General features: G+C 43.5%; 1 protein-coding gene across 1 annotated transcript; it reads left to right on the top strand.

The window, feature by feature from the left end:
- The first annotated feature begins 470 nt into the window (after positions 1–470).
- On the top strand, positions 471–18,034 carry LOC139542028 (zinc finger protein 180-like). The gene is made up of 2 exons (XM_071347002.1): positions 471–996; positions 15,615–18,034. The coding sequence occupies exons 1-2, from the start codon at positions 705–707 to the stop codon at positions 16,658–16,660; spliced, it is 1,338 nt and encodes a 445-aa protein (XP_071203103.1). The 5' UTR covers positions 471–704; the 3' UTR covers positions 16,661–18,034.
- Positions 18,035–21,462: the final 3,428 nt, after the last annotated feature.

Here is a 21,462-nt window from a genome sequence, read left to right as displayed (position 1 = left end):
CATTATATACATCTACATGATGTATTGTTACACCATGTAGGAGCAGTATAGACCTAGTCTGTCCACTATATACATCTACATGATGTATTGCTACACCATGTAGGAGCAGTATGGACCTAGTCTGTTCATTATATACATCTACATGATGTATTGTTACACCATGTAGGAGCAGTATAGACCTAGTCTGTTCTCTATATACATCTACATGATGTATTGCTACACCATGTAGGAGCAGTATGGACCTAGTCTGTTCATTATATACATCTACATGATGTATTGTTACACCATGTAGGAGCAGCTAGCTACTTATTTAGATTTAGTTTGACTTAATGAAACCGTCTTAAATGTGCTGTAGTAAACATTTTTTGTTCGTTGTGCGTTTCCCACTCCAGTCAGCAGACGGCGATGTGCGTCTTTCAGGCAATGCTGCTAGCGTGACGTATAATCTAGTGGACGGTTCTTCATAAACAGCTAGTCAACCACCTCGGTAGTTTGCTAGCCAACATAGCCGAAAGATTCAAGCTATTTATACGCTTTCGGTCTATATTACCTACTGTGTTTTAGACACACTTCTGTCGTATCTACTTGTGAACCTATTTAGTTTAATATTTACGTTGTTTTTTATTAGTCAGCTATAGTAGCTGGCTGGTTAAGTTAGCACTAGCCTAGTCGTAATGATAGCTAGCTAGCTAACATCCCCGAACATGAGCTCCCTAAACTACTCCCCTCCTGTTAAAGAAGAGGTCTGCTGGACGGAGAAAGAAGCTCTGGGGCTGAACATTGTCGTGAAAGAGGAGAAGGATGAGGAGGATGTCACAGTAAAACAAGAAGTAGAGGTTGATGCTGTGAAAGATGAAGAGAAAGACGCGGTCAGAGTGAAAGAGGAGGAGGAGGAAGAGAAAGAGGAGAATGCCGTTTTTGGAGTGAAGAAGGAAGGAGAGATTACTGTCACATTGAAAGATGAAGAGGAGGAGATGGGATATGTGATTAACACCAGTAAGTACCGCTTTAAATTTGTTTTTAACTTTGGATATTCGGAGTTCTCTCGTCAATACCTCTTCGATGAAGGGCCCTAGGATGATGACTGATATGTCTAGAATCAGACGACGTAGAGCAAGCTACCCCTTGTTTTCTCCGTTCCGTTTTCAAAAAGTGACTTAACATATATATTTGAGAAGGGTCTATCTGCTGACCGCAGACTGGGGGGCACGGCATGGTGTGATTTTCGTGTAGTGATGTTTTACTACACACCGTGCCCCCCAATAGTGCCATGCGAGAGTTTGGTTGGCTACACCAAAGATGATGGATATACTGACAAGATGTCTCTGCCCTAACAAGGGGAGTCGTTGTCCACAAAGCGGCACTGCGGGTTGTCTAGCTCCCACCTGTCCTTTCTTTGAATTGGTGGATACATCTTATTATTGTAAACTATTGTTTATATTCTATGAAGGTTGTTGACGTCAACCGCCTGTATTCAATGGAGAGAGATGCTAAGCTACTAGCATGAATATGCATAGCGATCTGGAGACAACATCTATAGTGTTTTTATCAAAGTTGTCGGTATGTCACGTGTCCACATAACAACTTAATCATTACGAAACTTCAAGTAAACCTCACGTTGCAAATAAGCCATTAATTTTGTTGTTGACCAAATTCAACACTTTCCACATTGGGTTGATAATTGTTTCCACTTGAATACAACCTACTGTAGCCTACTGGCATAACCTAGAGAGTTACAACCTACTGTAACCTATTGGCATGACCTAGAGAGTTACAACCTACTGTAGCAAATCAAATTGATTTATATAGCCCTTCTTACATCAGCTGATACAGTGGGGCAAAAAAGTATTTAGTCAGCCACCAATGTGCAAGTTCTCCCACTTAAAAATATGAGAGAGGCCTGTAATTTTCATCATAGGTACACGTCAACCATGACAGATGACAAAATGAGGGCAAAAAATCCAGAAAATCACATTGTAGGATTTTTAATGAATTTATTTGTAAATTATGGTGGGAAGTAAGTATTTGGTCACCTACAAACAAGCAAGATTTCTGGCACTCACAGACCTGTAACTTCTTCTTTAAGAGGCTCCTCTGTCCTCCACTCGTTACCTGTATTAATGGCACCTGTTTGAACTTGTTATCAGTATAAAAGACACCTGTCCACAACCTCAAACAGTCACACTCCAAACTCCACTATGGCCAAGACCAAAGAGCTGTCAAAGGACACCAGAAACAAAATTGTAGACCTGCACCAGGCTGGGAAGACTGAATCTGCAATAGGTAAGCAGCTTGGTTTGAAGAAATCAACTGTGGGAGCAATTATTAGGAAATGGAAGACATACAAGACCACTGATAATCTCCCTCGATCTGGGGCTCCACGCAAGATCTCACCCCGTGGGGTCAAAATGATCACAAGAACGGTGAGCAAAAATCCCAGAACCACACGGGGGGACCTAGTGAATGACCTGCAGAGAGCTGGGACCAAAGTAACAAAGCCTACCATCAGTAACACACTACGCCGCCAGGGACTCAAATCCTGCAGTGCCAGACGTGTCCCCCTGCTTAAGCCAGTACATGTCCAGGCCCGTCTGAAGTTTGCTAGAGAGCATTTGGATGATCCAGAAGAAGATTGGGAGAATGTCATATGGTCAGATGAAACCAAAATAGAACTTTTTGGTAAAAACTCAACTTGTCGTGTTTGGAGGACAAAGAATGCTGAGTTGCATCCAAAGAACACCATACCTACTGTGAAGCATGGGTGTGGAAACATCATGCTTTGGGGCTGTTTTTCTGCAAAGGGACCAGGACGACTGATCCGTGTAAAGGACAGAATGAATGGGGCCATGTATCGTGAGATTTTGAGTGAAAACCTCCTTCCATCAGCAAGGGCATTGAAGATGAAACGTGGCTGGGTCTTTCAGCATGACAATGATCCCAAACACACCGCCCGGGCAACGAAGGAGTGGCTTCGTAAGAAGCATTTCAAGGTCCTGGAGTGGCCTAGCCAGTCTCCAGATCTCAACCCCATAGGAAATCTTTGGAGGGAGTTGAAAGTCCGTGTTGCCCAGCAACAGCCCCAAAACATCACTGCTCTAGAGGAGATCTGCATGGAGGAATGGGACAAAATACCAGCAACGGTGTGTGAAAACCTTGTGAAGAGTTACAGAAAACGTTTGACCTCTGTCATTGCCAACAAAGGGTATATAACAAAGTATTGAGAAACTTTTGTTATTGACCAAATACTTATTTTCCACCATAATTTGCAAATAAATTCATTAAAAATCCTATAATGTGATTTTCTGGATTCTTTTTACTAATTTTCTCTGTCATAGTTGAAGTGTACCTATGATGAAAATTACAGGCCTCTCTCATCTTTTTAAGTGGGAGAACTTGCGCAATTGGTGGCTGACTAAATACTTTTTTGCCCCACTGTATCTCAAAGTGCTGAACAGAAACCCAGCCTAAAACCCCAAACAGCAGGCAATGCAGGTGTAGAAGCACGGTGGCTAGGAAAAACTCCCTAGAAAGGCCAAAACCTAGGAAGGAACCAGGCTATGAGGCTATGGTCAGTCCTCTTCTGGCTGTGCCGGGTGGAGATTATAACAGAACATGGCCAAGATGTTCAAATGTTCATAAATGACCAGCATGGTCAAATAATAATAATCACAGTAGTTGTCGAGGGTGCAGCAAGTCAGCACCTCAGGAGTAAATGTCAGTTGGCTTTTCATAGCCGATCATTAAGAGTATCTCTACCGCTGCTGCGGTCTCTAGAGAGTTGAAAACAGCAGGTCTGGGACAGGTAGCACGTCCGGTGAACAGGTCAGGGTTCCACAGCCGCAGGCAGAACAGTTGAAACTGAAGCAGCAGCACGGCCAGTTGGACTGGGGACAGCAAGGAGTCCTCATGCCAGGTAGTCCTGAGGCATGGTCCTAGGGCTCAGGTCCTCCGAGAGAGAGAATTAGAGAGAGCATACTTAAATTCACACAGGACACCGGATAAGACAGGAGAAGTACTCCAGATATAACAAACTGACCCTAGCCCCCTGACACACAAACTACTGCAGCATAAATACTGGTGGCTGAGACAGGAGGGGTCAGGAGACACTGTGGCCCCATCCGATGATACCCCCGGACAGGGCCAAACAGGAAGGATATAACCCCACCCACTTTGCCAAAGCACAGCCCCCACACCACTAGAGGGATGTCTTCAACCACAAACTTACCATCCTGAGACAAGGCCAAGTATAGCCCACAAAGATCTCCGCCACAGCACAACCCAAGGGGGGGGCGCCAACCCAGACAGGAAGATCACGTCAGTGACTCAACCCACTCAAGTGACGCACCCCTCCTAGGGACGGCATGAAAGAGCACCAGTAAGCCAGTGACTCAGCCCCTGTAATAGGGTTAGAGGCAGAGAATCCCAGTGGAGAGAGGGGAACCGGCCAGGCAGAGACAGCAAGGGCAGTTCGTTGCTCCAGAGCCTTTCCGTTCACCTTCACACTCCTGGGCCAGACTACACTCAATCATATGACCCACTGAAGAGATGAGTCTTCAGTAAAGACTTAAAAGTTGAGACCGAGTCTGCGTCTCTCACATTGGTAGGCAGACCATTCCATAAAAATGGAGATCTATAGGAGAAAGCCCTGCCTCCAGCTGTTTGCTTAGAAATTCTAGGGACAATTAGGAGGCCTGCGTCTTGTGACCGTAGCGTACGTTTGGGTATGTACGGCAGGACCAAATCGCAAAGATAGGCAGGAGCAAGCCCATGTAATGCTTTGTAGGTTAGCAGTAAAACCTTGAAATCAGCCCTTGCCTTAACAGGAAGCCAGTGTAGTGAGGCTAGCACTGGAGTAATATGATCAAATTCTTTGGTTCTAGTCAGGATTCTAGCAGCCGTATTTAGCACTAACTGAAGTTTATTTTGTGCTTTATCCGGGTAGCCGGAAAGTAGAGCATTGCAGTAGTCTAACCTAGAAGTAACAAAAGCATGGAATAATTTTTCTGCATCGTTTTTGGAAAGAGAGTTTCTGATTTTTGCAATGTTACGTAGATGGAAAAAAGCTGTCCTTGAAACAGTCAGAGAGATCAGGGTCCAGAGTAACGCTGAGGTCCTTCACAGTTTTATTTGAGACGACTTTACCACCATCAATATTAATTGTCAGATTCAACAGAAGATCTCTTTGTTTCTTGGGACCTAGAACAAGCATCTCTGTTTTGTCCGAGTTTAAAAGTAGAACGTTTTCAGCCATCCACTTCCTTATGTCTGAAACACAGGCTTCTAGCGAGTGCAATTTTGGGGCTTCACCATCTTTCATTGAAATGTACAGCTGTGTGTCATCCGCATAGCAGTGAAAGTTAACATTATGTTTTCGAATGACATCCCAAGAGGTAAAATATATAGTGAAAACAATAGTGGTCCTAAAACGGAAACTTGAGGAACACCGAAATGATAATTGGGGTAGATAGATACAACCACTTGTATGCAAACATTTCTAAACTTTTTTCTCACTTTTATGGGGTATTGTGATGTCATTATGGGGTATTGTCTGTAGATTGATCATTTTTTTTAAATGTAATCCATTTTAGAATAAGGCTGTAACGTAACAAAATGTGGAAAAAGGGAATGTTGTATGTTCTAGGGGTGTCCCAGATATGAAAAAATATATAGTATTTTCTTTCTACCAATTGATTGGTTGAAATGTTATGACGTGTATTTTTTCATATAGACACACCCTATGTGTTTAATAAAATCAACTGTATGTACAGAACTTGAACTGAGCTGATGCTTCAAGCATGCGTTTGATTAAATAATTAACACACAAATGACTTGAGGAAGCCAGAGATCAATTTAACCAGAAGAAAATAACCAATTCCCGATCTGCTGCTGGCCTTCAAAAATTCTGATGTTATGCTCCTGAAGTTTCCGGTAAAATCGGCAAACTTTTTCCATTTCCATTTGGAGTGCCAATTTATCTTACCATTTCTACTGATCTTCGAACCAATTATGAACGAGTTACAACACCTGTTTGGCCCCGCCACTTCCTGGGTCGGTGAAGTGCTGTATTGAATTTAAGGACTAAATCCGAGTATCACGCTCATCACCTGTGGAAGGCAGGGCTTCCAGCGAGGCGTGGATTTAATTGTATGTTGTACCTCGTTTCCCTCCTTCAGGGAACAGTAGTTATAGTCATAACGTTAAGCTTGTCATATGATGAACTTAAATACTGGATCTTTCTGTCTGAGAGTTTTTTGTATTCAGATCTCTGAAATGCTTTCTAACTACGTAACATTTAGTGTATCCTTATGTTACGCTGGGAAAACAGTTTTCACGGGCACAGAAATACTAAATAGTTTCAGAGTTTGCTAAATCCGAGAGTCACCTTAATTAAGTTGATTCACAATACCCAAATGGATACTGTCATTGATGCTGTTCGTCAATAATTACACATGATACTTAATACAGTAGCTGTTTAGTTAGTCACATGTTCAACTATCACCAGCTGATCCCGGAAATCAATTTCTGAATGACAAGCACATGACAAACATCACGACATGAAACAACAACCAAAGTGCTTCTTCATTCATTACTCTGGTAAAGACAGTTATGCTGTGCTCCATGTTGGATCCAAAATCCCTAACAAATTTATGTTTATAATGTGTTATTGTCTGCTTGATTTACAGTAGGGTCTCGTTAGTCTTTCAACACAGAGATACTTACCTCATGTGTAGAGTAGAGGTCGACCGATTAATCAGAATGGCTGATTAATTAGGGACGATTTCAAGTTTTCATAACAATCGGTAATCGGCATTTTTGGACACTGTTCATGGCCGATTACATTGCACTCCACGAGGAGACTGCGTGGCAGGCTGACTACCTGTTATGCGAGTGCAGCAAGGAGCCAAGGTAAGGTACTAGCTAGCATTAAACGTATCTTATAAAAAAACTATCAATCTTAACATAATCACTAGTTAACTACACATGGTTGATGATATTACTATTTTATATAGCTTGTCCTGCGTTGCATATAATCGATGCGGTGCCTGTTAATTTATCATTGAATCACAACCTACTTCGCCACGCGGGTGATTTAACAAGCGCATTTGCAAAACAAGCACAGTCGTTGCACCAATGTGTACCTAACCATAAACATCAATGCCTTTCTTAAAAGCAATACACAAGTATATATTTTTAAACCTGCATATTTAGTTAATATTGCCTGCTAACATGAATTTATTTTAACTAGGGAAATTGTGTCACTTCTCTTGCGTTCTGTGCAACAGAATCGGGGTATATGCAGCAGTTTGGGCCGCCTGGCTCGTTGCGAACTGTGTGAAGACCATTTCTTCCAAAAAAAACAGCCAACTTCGCCAAACGGGGGATGATTTAACAAAAGCGCATTTGCGAAAAAAGCACAATCGTTGCATGAATGTACCTAACCATAAACATCAATGCCTTTCTTAAAATCAATACACAGAAGTATATGTTTTTAAACCTGCATATTTAGTTAAAAGAAATTCATGTTAGCAGGCAATATTAAACTAGGGAAATTGTGTCACTTCTCTTGCGTTCATTGCACGCAGAGTCAGGGTATATGCAACAGTTTGGGCCGCCTGGCTTGTTGCAAACTAATTTGCAAGAATTTTACGTAATTATGACATAACATTGAAGGTTGTGCAATGTAACAGCAATATTTAGACTTATGGATGCCACCCGTTAGATAAAATACGGAACGGTTCCGTATTTCACTGAAAGAATAAACATTTTGTTTTCGAAATGATAGTTTCCGAATTTGACCATATTAATGACCTAAGGCTCGTATTTCTGTGTTTTATATTATAATTAAGTCTATGATTTGATAGAGCAGTCTGACTGAGCGATGGTAGGCAGCAGCAGGCTCGTAAGCATTCATTCAAACAGCATTTTACTGCGTTTGCCAGCAGCTCTTCGCAATTTTTTATTTTATTTTTTTATTTCACCTTTATTTAACCAGGTAGGCTAGTTGAGAACAAGTTCTCATTTGCAACTGCGACCTGGCCAAGATAAAGCATAGCAGTGTGAACAGACAACACAGAGTTACACATGGAGTAAACAATAAACAAGTCAATAACATGGTAGAAAAAAAGAGAATCTATATACAATGTGTGCAAAAGGCATGAGGTAGGCAATAAATCGAATAATTACAATTTAGCAGATTAACACTGGAGTGATAAATCATCAGATGATCATGTGCAAGAAGAGATACTGGTGTGCAAAAGAGCAGAAAAGTAAATAAATAAAAGCAGTATGGGGGGTGAGGTAGGTAAATTGGGTGGGTAGTTTACAGATCGCTGCTCGGATAGCAGATTTTTAAAGTTGTTGAGGGAGATAAAAGTCTCCAACTTCAGAGATTTTTGCAATTCGTTCCAGTCGCAGGCAGCAGAGAACTGGAAGGAAAGGCGTCCAAATGAGGTTTTGGCTTTAGGGATGATCAGTGAGATACACCTGCTGGAGCGCGTGCTGCGGGTGGGTGTAGCCATCGTGACCAGTGAACTGAGATAAGGCGGCACTTTACCTAGCATAGCCTTGTAGATGACCTGGAGCCAGTGGGTCTGACGACGAACATGTAGCGAGGGCCAGCCGACTAGGGCATACAGGTCGCAGTGGTGGGTCGTATAAGGTGCTTTAGTAACAAAACGAATGGCACTGTGATAAACTGCATCCAGTTTGCTGAGTAGAGTATTGGAAGCTATTTTGTAGATGACATCGCCGAAGTCGAGGATCGGTAGGATAGTCAGTTTTACTAGGGTAAGTTTGGCGGCGTGAGTGAAGGAGGCTTTGTTGCGGAATAGAAAGCCGATTCTTGATTTGATTTTGGATTGGAGATGTTTGATATGAGTCTGGAAGGAGAGTTTGCAGTCTAGCCAGACACCTAGGTACTTATGTCCACATATTCTAGGTCGGAACCGTCCAGGGTGGTGATGCTAGTCGGGCGTGCGGGTGCAGGCAGCGAACGGTTGAAAAGCATGCATTTGGTTTTACTAGCGTTTAAGAGCAGTTGGAGGCCACGGAAGGAGTGTTGTATGGCATTGAAGCTCGTTTGGAGGTTAGATAGCACAGTGTCCAAGGAAGGGCCGGAAGTATATAGAATGGTGTCGTCTGCGTAGAGGTGGATCAGGGAATCGCCCGCAGCAAGAGCAACATCATTGATGTATACAGAGAAAAGAGTCGGCCCGAGAATTGAACCCTGTGGTACCCCCATAGAGACTGCCAGAGGACCGGACAACATGCCCTCCGATTTGACACACTGAACTCTGTCTGCAAAGTAGTTGGTGAACCAGGCAAGGCAGTCATTAGAAAAACCGAGGCTACTGAGTCTGCCGATAAGAATATGGTGATTGACAGAGTCGAAAGCCTTGGCCAGGTCGATGAAGACGGCTGCACAGTAATGTCTTTTATCGATGGCGGTTATGATATCGTTTAGTACCTTGAGCGTGGCTGAGGTGCACCCGTGACCGGCTCGGAAACCGGATTGCACAGCGGAGAAGGTACGGTGGGATTCGAGATGGTCAGTGATCTGTTTGTTGACTTGGCTTTCGAAGACCTTAGATAGGCAGAGCAGGATGGATATAGGTCTGTAACAGTTTGGGTCCAGGGTGTCTCCCCCTTTGAAGAGGGGGATGACCGCGGCAGCTTTCCAATCCTTGGGGATCTCAGATGATACGAAGGAGAGGTTGAACAGGCTGGTAATAGGGGGTGCGACAATGGCGGCGGACAGTTTCAGAAATAGGGGGTCCAGATTGTCAAGCCCAGCTGATTTGTATGGGTCCAGGTTTTCCAGCTCTTTCAGAACATCTGCTATCTGGATATGGGTAAAGGAGAAGCTGGGGAGGCTTGGGCGAGTAGCAGCGGGGGGGGCGGGGCTGTTGGCCAAGGTTGGAGTCGCCAGGAGGAAGGCATGGCCAGCCATTGAGAAATGTTTGTTGAAATTTTCGATTATCACGGACTTATCAGTGGTGACCGTGTTACCTAGCCTCAGTGCAGTGGGCAGCTGGGAGGAGGTGCTCTTGTTTTCCATGGACTTTACAGTATCCCAGAACTTTTTGGAGTTAGAGCTACAGGATGCAAATTTCTGCTTGAAAAAGCTGGCCTTTGCTTTCCTGACTGACTGCGTGTATTGGTTCCTGACTTCCCTGAACAGTTGCATATCGCGGGGGCTCTTCGATGCTATTGCAGTTCGCCACAGGATGTTTTTGTGCTGGTCGAGGGCAGTCAGGTCTGGAGTGAACCAAGGGCTATATCTGTTCTTGGTTCTGCATTTTTTGAACGGAGCATGCTTGTCTAATATGGTGAGGAAGTAACTTTTAAAGAATGACCAGGCATCCTCAACTGACGGGATGAGGTCAATATCCTTCCAGGGTACCCGGGCCAGGTCGATTAGAAAGGCCTGCTCGCAGAAGTGTTTTAGGGAGCGTTTGACAGTGATGAGGGGTGGTCGTTTGACCGCGGACCCGTGGCGGATACAGGCAATGAGGCAGTGATCGCTGAGATCTTGATTGAAGACAGCAGAGGTGTATTTGGAGGGCAGGTTGGTCAGGATAATGTCTATTAGGGTGCCCATGTTTACGGATTTAGGGTTGTACCTGGTGGGTTCCTTGATGATTTGTGTGAGATTGAGGGCATCAAGCTTGGATTGTAGGACTGCCGGGGTGTTAAGCATATCCCAGTTTAGGTCACCTAACAGAACAAACTCTGAAGCTAGATGGGGAGCGATCAATTCACAGATGGTGTCCAGGGCACAGCTGGGAGCTGAGGGGGGTCGGTAGCAGGCGGCAACAGTGAGAGACTTATTTCTGGAGAGATTAATTTTTAAAATTAGAAGTTCGAACTGTTTGGGCATAGACCTGGAAAGTATGACAGAACTTTGCAGGCTATCTCTGCAGTAGATTGCAACTCCTCCCCCTTTGGCAGTTCTATCTTGACGGAAAGTGTTATAGTTGGGTATGGAAATCCCAGAATTTTTGGTGGCCTTCCTAAGCCAGGATTCGGACACGGCAAGGACATCAGGGTTGGCAGAGTGTGCTAAAGCGGTGAGTAAGGCAAACTTAGGGAGGAGGCTTCTGATGTTGACATGCATGAGGCCAAGGCTTTTTCGATCACAGAAGTCAACAAATGAGGGTGACTGGGGACATGCAGGGCCTGGGTTTACCTCCACATCACCCGAGGAACAGAGGAGTAGTAGGATGAGGGTGCGGCTAAAGGCTATCAAAACTGGTCGCCTAGAGCGTTGGGGACAAAGAATAAAAGGAGCAGATTTATGGGCGTGGTAGAATAGATTCTGGGCATAATGTGCAGACAGGGGTATGGTGGGGCACGGGTACAGCGGAGGCAAGCCCAGGCACTGGGTGATGATAAGAGAGGTTGCATCTCTGGACATGCTGGTCTCAATGGGTGAGGTCACCGCATGTGTGGGGGGTGGGACAAAGGAGGTATCAGAGGTACGGAGAGTGGAACTACGGGGTCCATTGCAAACCAAAACAATGATAATGATAACTAGCCTGAACAACAGTATGCAAGGCATATTGATATTTGAGAGAGACATACAATAAGGCATAAAGTGATTGCAGGTCTTGATTGGGAGAGCTAGCTAAAACAACAGGTAAGATAACAGCAGCAATAACAGGGTGCTAGTCTAACACAGCAACAACAGGTAAAAATGGCGACGACTAGGCAGAGAGGGTCGGATTAACTACACACAGATCCTGAGTTAAAGCACAGAGCCGACAGATAAAACACAAATAAACAGAATGGAGTACCGTGAATTAATGGACAGTCAAGCAGGCATCAGCTATGTAGCCAAGTGATCATAGTGTCCAGGGGGCAGCCGTAGATGGAGCAGGGAGGCCTCCACTAAGCTAGCACGCGGCGTTTAAAGTTAGTAGCCCGGGGGGTGGTCTGCTCAGACGGAGGGGGTCTGCTCAGACGTGGTCGTGTCGACAGAGAATCCAAGCCGGATGGCGATGGCGAAAGAGAGGTTGTGAATTGTAGAATTGTGTTTGCTAACTGGTGCTAGCTTCGTGGCAGTGGCGCTAGCTGCGCTAGCTGCAAGCTAGCTGTGAGGATCAGAAGTAGTGGCTCAGGGATTACGGCAGGAATCCGGCGTTGTTGTCGAGAGACAGTCCGATGCTGGTAAATTGGTGAGTAATATCCAGGCTAATAACAGGGCTGGTGTCTGTGCAGAAGGTAAAAGCTGCTAGCAGCGGCAAAAAATGGCTAAATTAGCTTGTAGCTGATTTAGACCAGTTGTGATGGATTGGCAGGGCTCTGTGTCGGCAAAAAAAGGTCCAGTCCAATTGGCAAAAGAGGTATTGTAGCCCAAGAATTCGCTGGTAGACCTCTTCGGCTAGCCGGCAGATGGGCCTAGCTCGAGGCTAGCTCAAGGCTAACTGGTGCTTGCTTCGGGACAGAGGTGTTAGCCAGTAGTAGCCACTCGGTTGCTGCTAGCTAGCTGTGATGATACGGTGTAATTGTCCAGAGCTTGCATCAGGAATCCGGTGATGTGGTAGAGAAAAAGCAGTCCTATATGCTCTGGGTTGATATCGCGCTTGCAGACTGGCAGGTATTGGCCCGAGCTGAAGCTGGCTGTGTCCGAGTTAAGGGTGAAGACCGCAGCAGTGGCTAACTGACTACTAGCTAGTAGCTAGTTATCTGGCTAGCTTCTGATTGGGGTTACGGTTCTAAAGTATAAAAAATAGCAGGTCCGTACCACATTGGGTGAGGCGGAATGTAGGAATGTATATTCAGTTCCTGGATGGAAAGTGAAATTAAAATATATACGAAATGTATACGAAAAATACGAGGACTATTTACACGGGACAAGACAAACACACGTCCGACTGCTACGCCATCTTGGATTAATGCTTCAATGCTTCAAGCATTGCGCTGTTTATGACTTCAAGTCTATCAACTCCCGAGATTAGGCTGGCAATACTCAAGTACATATTAGAACATCCAATAGTCAAAGGTATACAAATGGTATAGAGAGAAATTGTCCAATAATTCCTATAATAGCGATAACCTAAAACTTCTTACCTGGGAATATTGAAGACTCGTGTTAAAAGGAACCACCAGCTTTCATATGTTCTCATGTTCTGAGCAAGGAACTTAAACGGTAGCTTTTTTACATGGCACATATTGCACTTTCTCCAACACTTTGTTTTTGCATTATTTAAACCAAATTGAACATGTTTCATTATTTATTTGAGACCAAAATGATTTTAGTGATGTATTATATTAAGTTAAATTAAAAGTGTTAATTCAGTATTGTTGTAATTGTCATTATTACAATATATACAGTGGGGAGAACAAGTATTTGATACACTGCCGATTTTGCAGGTTTTCCTACTTACAAAGCATGTAGAGGTCTGTAATTTTTACAGAAAACAAAAATCCAGAAAATCCCATTGTATGATTTTTAAGTAATTCATTTGCATTTAATTGCATGACATAAGTATTTGATCACCTACCAACCAGTATGAATTCCAGCTCTCACAGACCTGTTAGTTTTTCTTTAAGAAGCCCTCCTGTTCTCCACTCATTACCTGTATTAACTGCACCTGTTTGAACTCGTTACCTGTATAAAAGACACCTGTCCACACACTCAATCAAACAGACTCCAACCTCTCCACAATGGCCAAGACCAGAGAGCTGTGTAAGGACATCAGGGATATAATTGTAGACCTGCACAAGGCTGGGATGGGCTACAGGACAATAGGCAAGCAGCTTGGTGAGAAGGCAACAACTGTTGGCGCAATTATTAGAAAGTGGAAGAAGTTCAAGATGACAGTCAATCACCCTCGGTCTGGGGCTCCATGCAAGATCTCACCTCGTGGGGCATCAATGAACATGAGGAAGGTGAGGGATCAGCCCAGAACTACACGGCAGGACCTGGTCAATGACCTGAAGAGAGCTGGGACCACAGTCTCAAAGAAAACCATTAGTAACACACTACGCCGTCATGGATTAAAATCCTGCAGCGCACGCAAGGTCCCACTGCTCAAGCCAGCGCATGTCCAGGCCCCTCTGAAGTTTGCCAATGACCATCTGGATGATCCAGAGAAGGAATGGGAGAAGGTCATGTGGTCTGATGAGACAAAAATAGAGATTTTTGGTCTAAACTCCACTCGCCATGTTTGGAGGAAGAAGAAGGATGAGTACAACCCCAAGAACTTCATCCCAACCGTGAAGCATGGAGGTGGAAACATCATTTTTGGGGATGCTTTTCTGCAAAGGGGACAGGACGACTGCACCGTATTGAGGGGAGGATGGATGGGGCCATGTATCGCGAGATCTTGGCCAACAACCTCCTTCCCTCAGTAAGAGCATTGAAGATGGGTCGTGGCTGGGTCTTCCAGCATGACAATGACCCGAAACACACAGCCAGGGCAACTAAGGAGTGGCTCTGTAAGAAGCATCTCAAGGTCCTGGAGTGGCCTAGCCAGTCTCCAGACCTGAACCCAATAGAAAATCTTTGGAGGGAGCTGAAAGTCCGTATTGCCCAGCGACAGCCCCGAAACCTGAAGGATCTGGAGAAGGTCTGTATGGAGGAGTGGGCCAAAATCCCTGCTGCAGTGTGTGCAAACCTGGTCAAGAACTACAGGAAACGTATGATCTTTGTAATTGCAAACAAAGGTTTCTGTACCAAATATTAAGTTCTGCTTTTCTGATGTATCAAATACTTATGTCATGCAATAAAATGCAAATGAATTACTAAAAAATCATACAATGTGATTTTCTGGATTTTTGTTTTAGATTCCGTCTCTCACAGTTGAAGTGTACCTATGATAAAAATGACAGACCTCTACATGCTTTCTAAGTAGGAAAACCTGCAAAATTGGCAGTGTATCAAATACTTGTTCTCCCCACTGTATATATAAAAATCGTCCGATTTAATCGGTATCGGCTTTTTTTGGTCCTCCAATAATTGGTATCGGCGTTGAAAAATCATAATCGGTCGACCTCTAGTGTAGAGAACTGTTCCTTGATGGATAGGCTATTGTACAACACACAGCTATTTTCCTTTATTCAGGACATTTAGAATGACAACACATTAAAGAGTGGGCTAGTGGAATTATTGACAAATTATCTGGTGATCAGGTTATGAAATGTCATGACAAAGACATTTTAGTTTCCATGTTTCACCTGAACTCTTAAATTATTTATAGTCCTAGGTCTATGTTGTTGTTAGGTGGAGTTATGGGTCCTACAGTAGGTCTATGTTGTTGTTAGGTGAAGTTATGGGTCCTACAGTAGGTCGATTTTGTTGTTAGGTGACGCTATGGGTCCCTACAGTAGGTCTATGTTGTTGTTAGGTGAAGTTATGGGCCCTACAGTAGGTGTGTGTTACTGTTAGGATTTCCCAGTAGTTATCGATGTTACTACTAATGTGAAAACAAGACGAAATATGACTATTGTTGCTCACTTGACTGTTAAGACAATTGTCAAATAATTTAACAGACGTCAATTGTTGAACAACTTCATGGGTACGCTCTGGGCATCACCTTTTACCTCAAATTAACAGTGGATTTCTGCGTTGTGGGACTTTAACCATCTGTCTGACTTTGTCGTTCACACAGGAGAGAGATGTGACTATCCTGGGTCCTCTGGGGAGCCTCAACAACATCATGATGCTGACGAGGGAGAGCAGAGTCTCTCCACATCAGAACACCTCAAGAAACACCAGCAGAGACCCACAGGGAAGAAATCTATTTGCTGCTCTGACTGTGGGAAATGTTGCAAATCTTCATCAGATCTTAAAATACACCAGCGAGTACACACAGGAAAGAAATCTCACAACTGTTTTGATTGTGGGAAGAGTTACTTAAGATTAAAATCACTAAAGGTACACATGAGAATTCACACTGGAGAGAAACCTTATAGCTGTGATCAATGTGGGAAGAGTTTTACTATATCTACCTATCTGACGATACATCAGAGAACACATACAGGAGAGAAACCTTATAGCTGTACTCAATGTGGGAAGAGTTTTACTCAGTCATGCAACCTGTTATCACACCAGAGAAAACACACAGGAGAGAAATCTTATAGCTGTAATCAATGTGGGAAGAGTTTTACTCAGTCAAGCACCCTGGTATCACACAAGAGAACACACACAGGAGAGAAACCTTATAGCTGTGATCAATGTGGGAAGAGTTTTACTACATCTAGCCATCTGATTGTACACCAGAGAACACACACAGGAAAGAAACCATATAGCTGTACTCAATGTGGGAAGAGTTTTACTCACTTAGGCAGCCTGTTATCACACCAGAGGAAACACACAGGAGAGAAATCTTATAGCTGTGATCAATGTGGGAAGAGTTTTAATCAGTCAAGCAACCTGGTATCACACCAGAGAACACACACAGGAGAGAAACCTTATAGCTGTGATCAATGTGGGAAGAGTTTTACTAAATCTAGCAGTCTTATTGTACACCAGAGAACACACACCGGAGAGAAACCTCATAGCTGTGATCAATGTGGGAAGAGTTTTGTTACATCTAGCCGTCTTATTGTACACCAGAGGACACATACAGGAGAGAAACCTCATAGTTGTGGTCAATGTGACAAGAGCTACTCTGATAAAAGATCTCTGATCAAACATCAGAAAATACATACTTGAAGTAGTTGTTTCATGATATCAATGAATTAATGTCCCAATGTAGAACCCTAACTGTTTGTCCCCTGTTCTATTGATTTCAGTGTGATATGGATATGAGCTTCATCAGTAGAAACATCTTTGTACTTTGCTCCGTTCATCTTTCCCTCGATCCTGACTAGTATGCCAGTCCTTGCCACTGAAAACATCCCCACAGCATGATGCTGCTGCCACCATGCTTCACCGTAGGGATGGTGCCTGGTTTCCTCCAGACGTGATGTTTGGCATTCAGGCCAAAGAGTTCAATCTTGGTTTCATCAGACCAGAGAATCTTGTTTATCATCGTCAGAGTTCTTTAGGTGCCTTTTGGCAAACTCCAAGTGGGCTGTCATGTGCCTTTTACTGAGGAGTGACTTCCATCTGGCCACTCTATCATAAAGGCCTGATTGTTGGAGTGCTGTATAGATGGTTGTACTTCTGGAAGGTTCTCCCATCTCCACAGAGGAACTCTGGAGCTCTGTCAGAGTGACCAGAGGGTTCTTGGTCACATCCTTGAACAAGGTGCTTCTCCCCTGATTGCTCTGTTTGAAGAGTCTTGGTGGTTCCAAACATCTTCCATTTAAGAATGAAGGAGGCCACTGTGTTCTTGGGGACCTTCAATACTGCAGACATTTTTTGGTACCCTTCCCCAGATCTGTGCCTCGACACAATCCTGTCTCAGAGCTCTACGGACAATTCCTTCAACCGCATGGCTTGGTTTTTGTTCTGACATGCACTGTCAACTGTGGGACCTTATATAGACAGGTGTGTGCCCAAATCATGTCCAATCAATTGAATTTACCGCAGGTGGACCTCAATCAAGTTGTAGAAACATCTCAAGGATGATCAATGGAAACAAGATGCACCTGAGCTCAATTTCGAGTCTCATAGCAAAGGGTCTGAATACTTATGTAAATAAGGTATGTCTGTTTTTTGCTTTGTCATTATGGGGTATTGTGTGTAGATTAATGAGGAACACAATATTATTTAATACATTTTAGAATAAGGCTGTAATGTAACAAAATGTGTAAAAAGTCAAGGGGTCTGAATACTTTCTAAATGCTCTGAATATGCTATTGGTTTACTGTTAGAATAAGTTGTATGACTACACCAATACTGTTAAAGCAACGATGCATAGACCTAGAAAATGCATGGCCAACCTTGCTGCTAGAGATCTAGCTCCTGGGTGTGTAGGTTTCTTTTCCAACCCTGCACTAACACCTGACATTGTGCTGATTATTTGGATTAGACACTATTCAACTATGTCTTGTTTTGGAGTCAGATGGATGTGTAAACCTACTACCCATTTCCACAGGTGTTCTTTATGATATGAAATAAAGTATTGATTCTTTGAATGAAGTATAGTGTATTTTTGGGTAATTGAACATTCCCTGTTTGTCTGTTTTATTTGGTTGTTACTCTAATTTAGTCTGATATTGCACAGATTTGCAGCTGATGTCCTTGGTCATTTGTGTGGGTGTAACAGCTGATGTCCTTGGTCATTGGTGTGGGTGTAACAGCTGATGTCATTGGTGTGGGTGTAACAGCTGATGTCATTGGTGTGGGTGTAACAGCTGATGTCCTTGATCATTGGTGTGGGTGTAACAATCCCTGTCTGACTGACCTGTGATGCAGCCTCTGTTCACAACAGCACTTCATACCCACAAAGCAACAACCATTATCCTACCAATACCATGATCTTGGTGGGGCTAGGATAACAGTAGTGTAGGTTTCAGGGTGGGTGGGGCTAGGATAACAGTAGTGTAGGTCTCAGGGTGGGTGGGGCTAGGATAACAGTAGTGTAGGTCTCAGGGTGGGTGGGGCTAGGATAACAGTAGTGTAGGTCTCAGGGTGGGTGGGGCTAGGATAACAGTAGTGTAGGTCTCAGGGTGAAATCACCACACGATGGCGACTAGGGCTTACTCACTTTGTCTTTCCTTGATTATTCACATCTCCTTTCCTCTGACCTTCTTCTCCAATGGGTTTTAAGAAGGACACAAGGAGAAGAATCGAGTAAGGATGAATTCACCTGTCAACTAAATAAAATCAAACTTTATTTGTCACATGCGCCCGAATACAAGTGTAGACCTTACCTTGAAATGCTTACGTACAAGCCCTTAACTCTCCTTGAACTGCATTGTTGGTTAAGAAAATATTTACCAAGTAGACTAAAATAAAAAATAAAATAAAAAAGTAACACAATAAGAATAACGAGGCTATGTACAGGGGGCACTGTTACCAAGTCAGTGTGTGGGGGTACAGGCTAGTTGAGGTAATTGGTACATGTAGGTGGGTGTGAAGTGACTATGCATAGATAATAAACAGCATGTAGCAGCGGTGTACAAAAGGGAGGGGGGGTGTCAATGTAAATTGTCCTGCGGCGATTTTATTAATTGTTCTGCAGTCTAATGGCTTGGGGGTAGAAGCTGTTGAGCCTTTTGGTCCTATACTTGGCGCTCTGGTACCACTTGCCGTGCGGTAGCAGAGAAAACAGTCTATAACTTGGGTGACTGGAGTCTCTGGCAATTTGATGGACTTTTCTCTGACACCGCCTGTCCTGGGTTGCAGGAAGCTTGGCACCAGTGATGTACTGGGCCGTTCGCACTACCCTCTGTAGCGCCTTATGGTCAGATGCCGAGCAGTTGCCATATCAGGCGGTGATGCAACCGATCAAGATGCTCTCGGTGGTGCAGCTGTAGAACCTTTTGATGATCTGGGGACCAATGCCAAATCTTTTCAGTCTCCTGAGGGGTGAAAAGGTGTTGTCGTGCCCTCTTCACAACTGTCTTGGTGTGTTTGGACAATGATCGTTTTTGGTGATGTAGCTCCGGTATTAAACGTAACAACCCCACCCGAAAAATTGACAAAACAAAAAGGAGCAAGCAGGTATGATTTTCTCTTTTGTTATCCTAGCCCCACCCACCCTGAGACCTACAGCAAGAAGTCACCAGAGCCTACCGTGCTAACGGGTTCCCACTAGATAACACAATCACACATTGCATGAAAGCATGAGGTGTGGCTAACATTAGCAAGTTTGAGCTAGATACCGAGCTAGCATACAAACTTGGTAGCACAGAGTAGATACTCCATATGGCGTTGAGAAATAGGGCATTGTGGGTAGTTTAGAAGATATCCAGAAATAAGTTAAGAAATATGTAATGACGCAAAAACATAACTCTTTGTACTTATAGGAAACCAGATTGTGACAACAACTCAGTTACTAAGTCTTTAACCACACTGTGTTGTTACACTGGTGAGTAAAAACTCATGTTCCCTACCCTTTAACTTTTAGTCAAATAATTTAAATATACATTTTTCTCAACTGAGTTACCCACTCCAGATGGCGGTGTGCGATGTTAAGGCGATGCTGTTAGTGTGATGTATAATCTAGTGGACTAAACGCTTCTTTCAACAGCAGCATCAGTTAGTCAGCCACCTCGGTAGCTTGCTAGACAAAATAGCCGAACCAATAAAGCTCTTTAGATGCGTTCGTGTATATTAGCCACTGTGTTTTAAACCCACTTCTGTCGTCTAGTTAGTTATCCGTTTTAATTTCATATTTACAGTGTTGTTATTATTCATCTAGAGGGCTGGTTAAGTTAGCATTAGCATAGCTAGCTAACTTACCCAACCATGAGCTCACTGAGCTACTCTCCTCCTGCTAAAGAAGAGGAGATCTGCTGGACGGAGAAAGAGGGTCTGTGGCTGAACATTGTCGTGAAAGAGGAAGAGGAGGATGTCACAATACAAAATAAAGTACAGGGTGAGGCTGTTACAGTGAAGGAAGAAGAGAAAGACGTTATAGTTAAAGAAGAGGAAGCCGTGTTCAGAGTGGAAGAGGACATTACTGTGAAAGAAGAGGAGGAAGTGAAAGAGGAGGAGGGGGAGATGACTGTCACATTGGAAGAAGAGGAGGATGAAGAGGAGGAAACTGGATATCTGGGCCCAGTTTACCAAAGACATCTTAAGGCATCCAATGGTTCTAACGATGAACGGGCGCTGATTAACACTAGTAAGTATTGTCTTAAAACCAACACTGTAAACCAACACTGTTAAGCCTTAACATGGTTAAAACTATAATGCTGATATCATAGGTGGTCAGTCCTTGTATCCATAGGTCTGTCTATGAATTTGAGAGTAGTTACATTTCTCCAGCCCCATCATCTAATTACCAAAACAGTGGTGGAATTACAGCTTTGTTATTGTTTGAACTGCAGATTGGTTGGTAAATTGTGTGGCTTTTTTAAAGGGACAACCTAGGATTTAAACAGCAACAAAATGGCTGCCCAGAGACTTGGGTTGGTTAACAGCTGAGGGATGGGGGCTGGAGAAATGTAACCACTCAAATTCATTGAGAATGCAATTGTATCAACCGTAACCCAAAACCTAGTGAAGTTAAGAAGTTCAGACATCTTGGCGTAACAGTTATAAGGTGTTGGCTTGACAGTCGCTGGACCCAGGTTTGAGTCCAGCTCAGGGCTACCCCCTGAATTGACTACACTATAAATACAAGGACTGGCCATCCATAAGGTTAAAATTATAGTTTTAAAAAAGATTTCAAGGCTATACAGTGCTTGTTGACAAACAGTGGTGTTATAAGCTTATGTTTTGGTTTCTGGTGGGGTAATACAGTTGAAACATTTGAGGCATTTATAAGTTAATTCTTCAAGAATCAATGGGTATATAGTAAATGGGTCTTTCTATAACTGCCAGTGTAGATTTCCTGTGGGGGTCAAATTGTTAGAGCTGTTAAGTCATTAGCTGTGTTAGAATACTCATACTAACCA

This window comes from Salvelinus alpinus, chromosome 17 (assembly GCF_045679555.1).
Source record: "Salvelinus alpinus chromosome 17, SLU_Salpinus.1, whole genome shotgun sequence".
NCBI classification, from domain to species: Eukaryota; Metazoa; Chordata; class Actinopteri; order Salmoniformes; family Salmonidae; genus Salvelinus; species Salvelinus alpinus.
The sequence above is the reverse complement of the archived record's forward strand: the minus strand, read 5'-3'. Positions and strand labels throughout refer to the sequence as shown.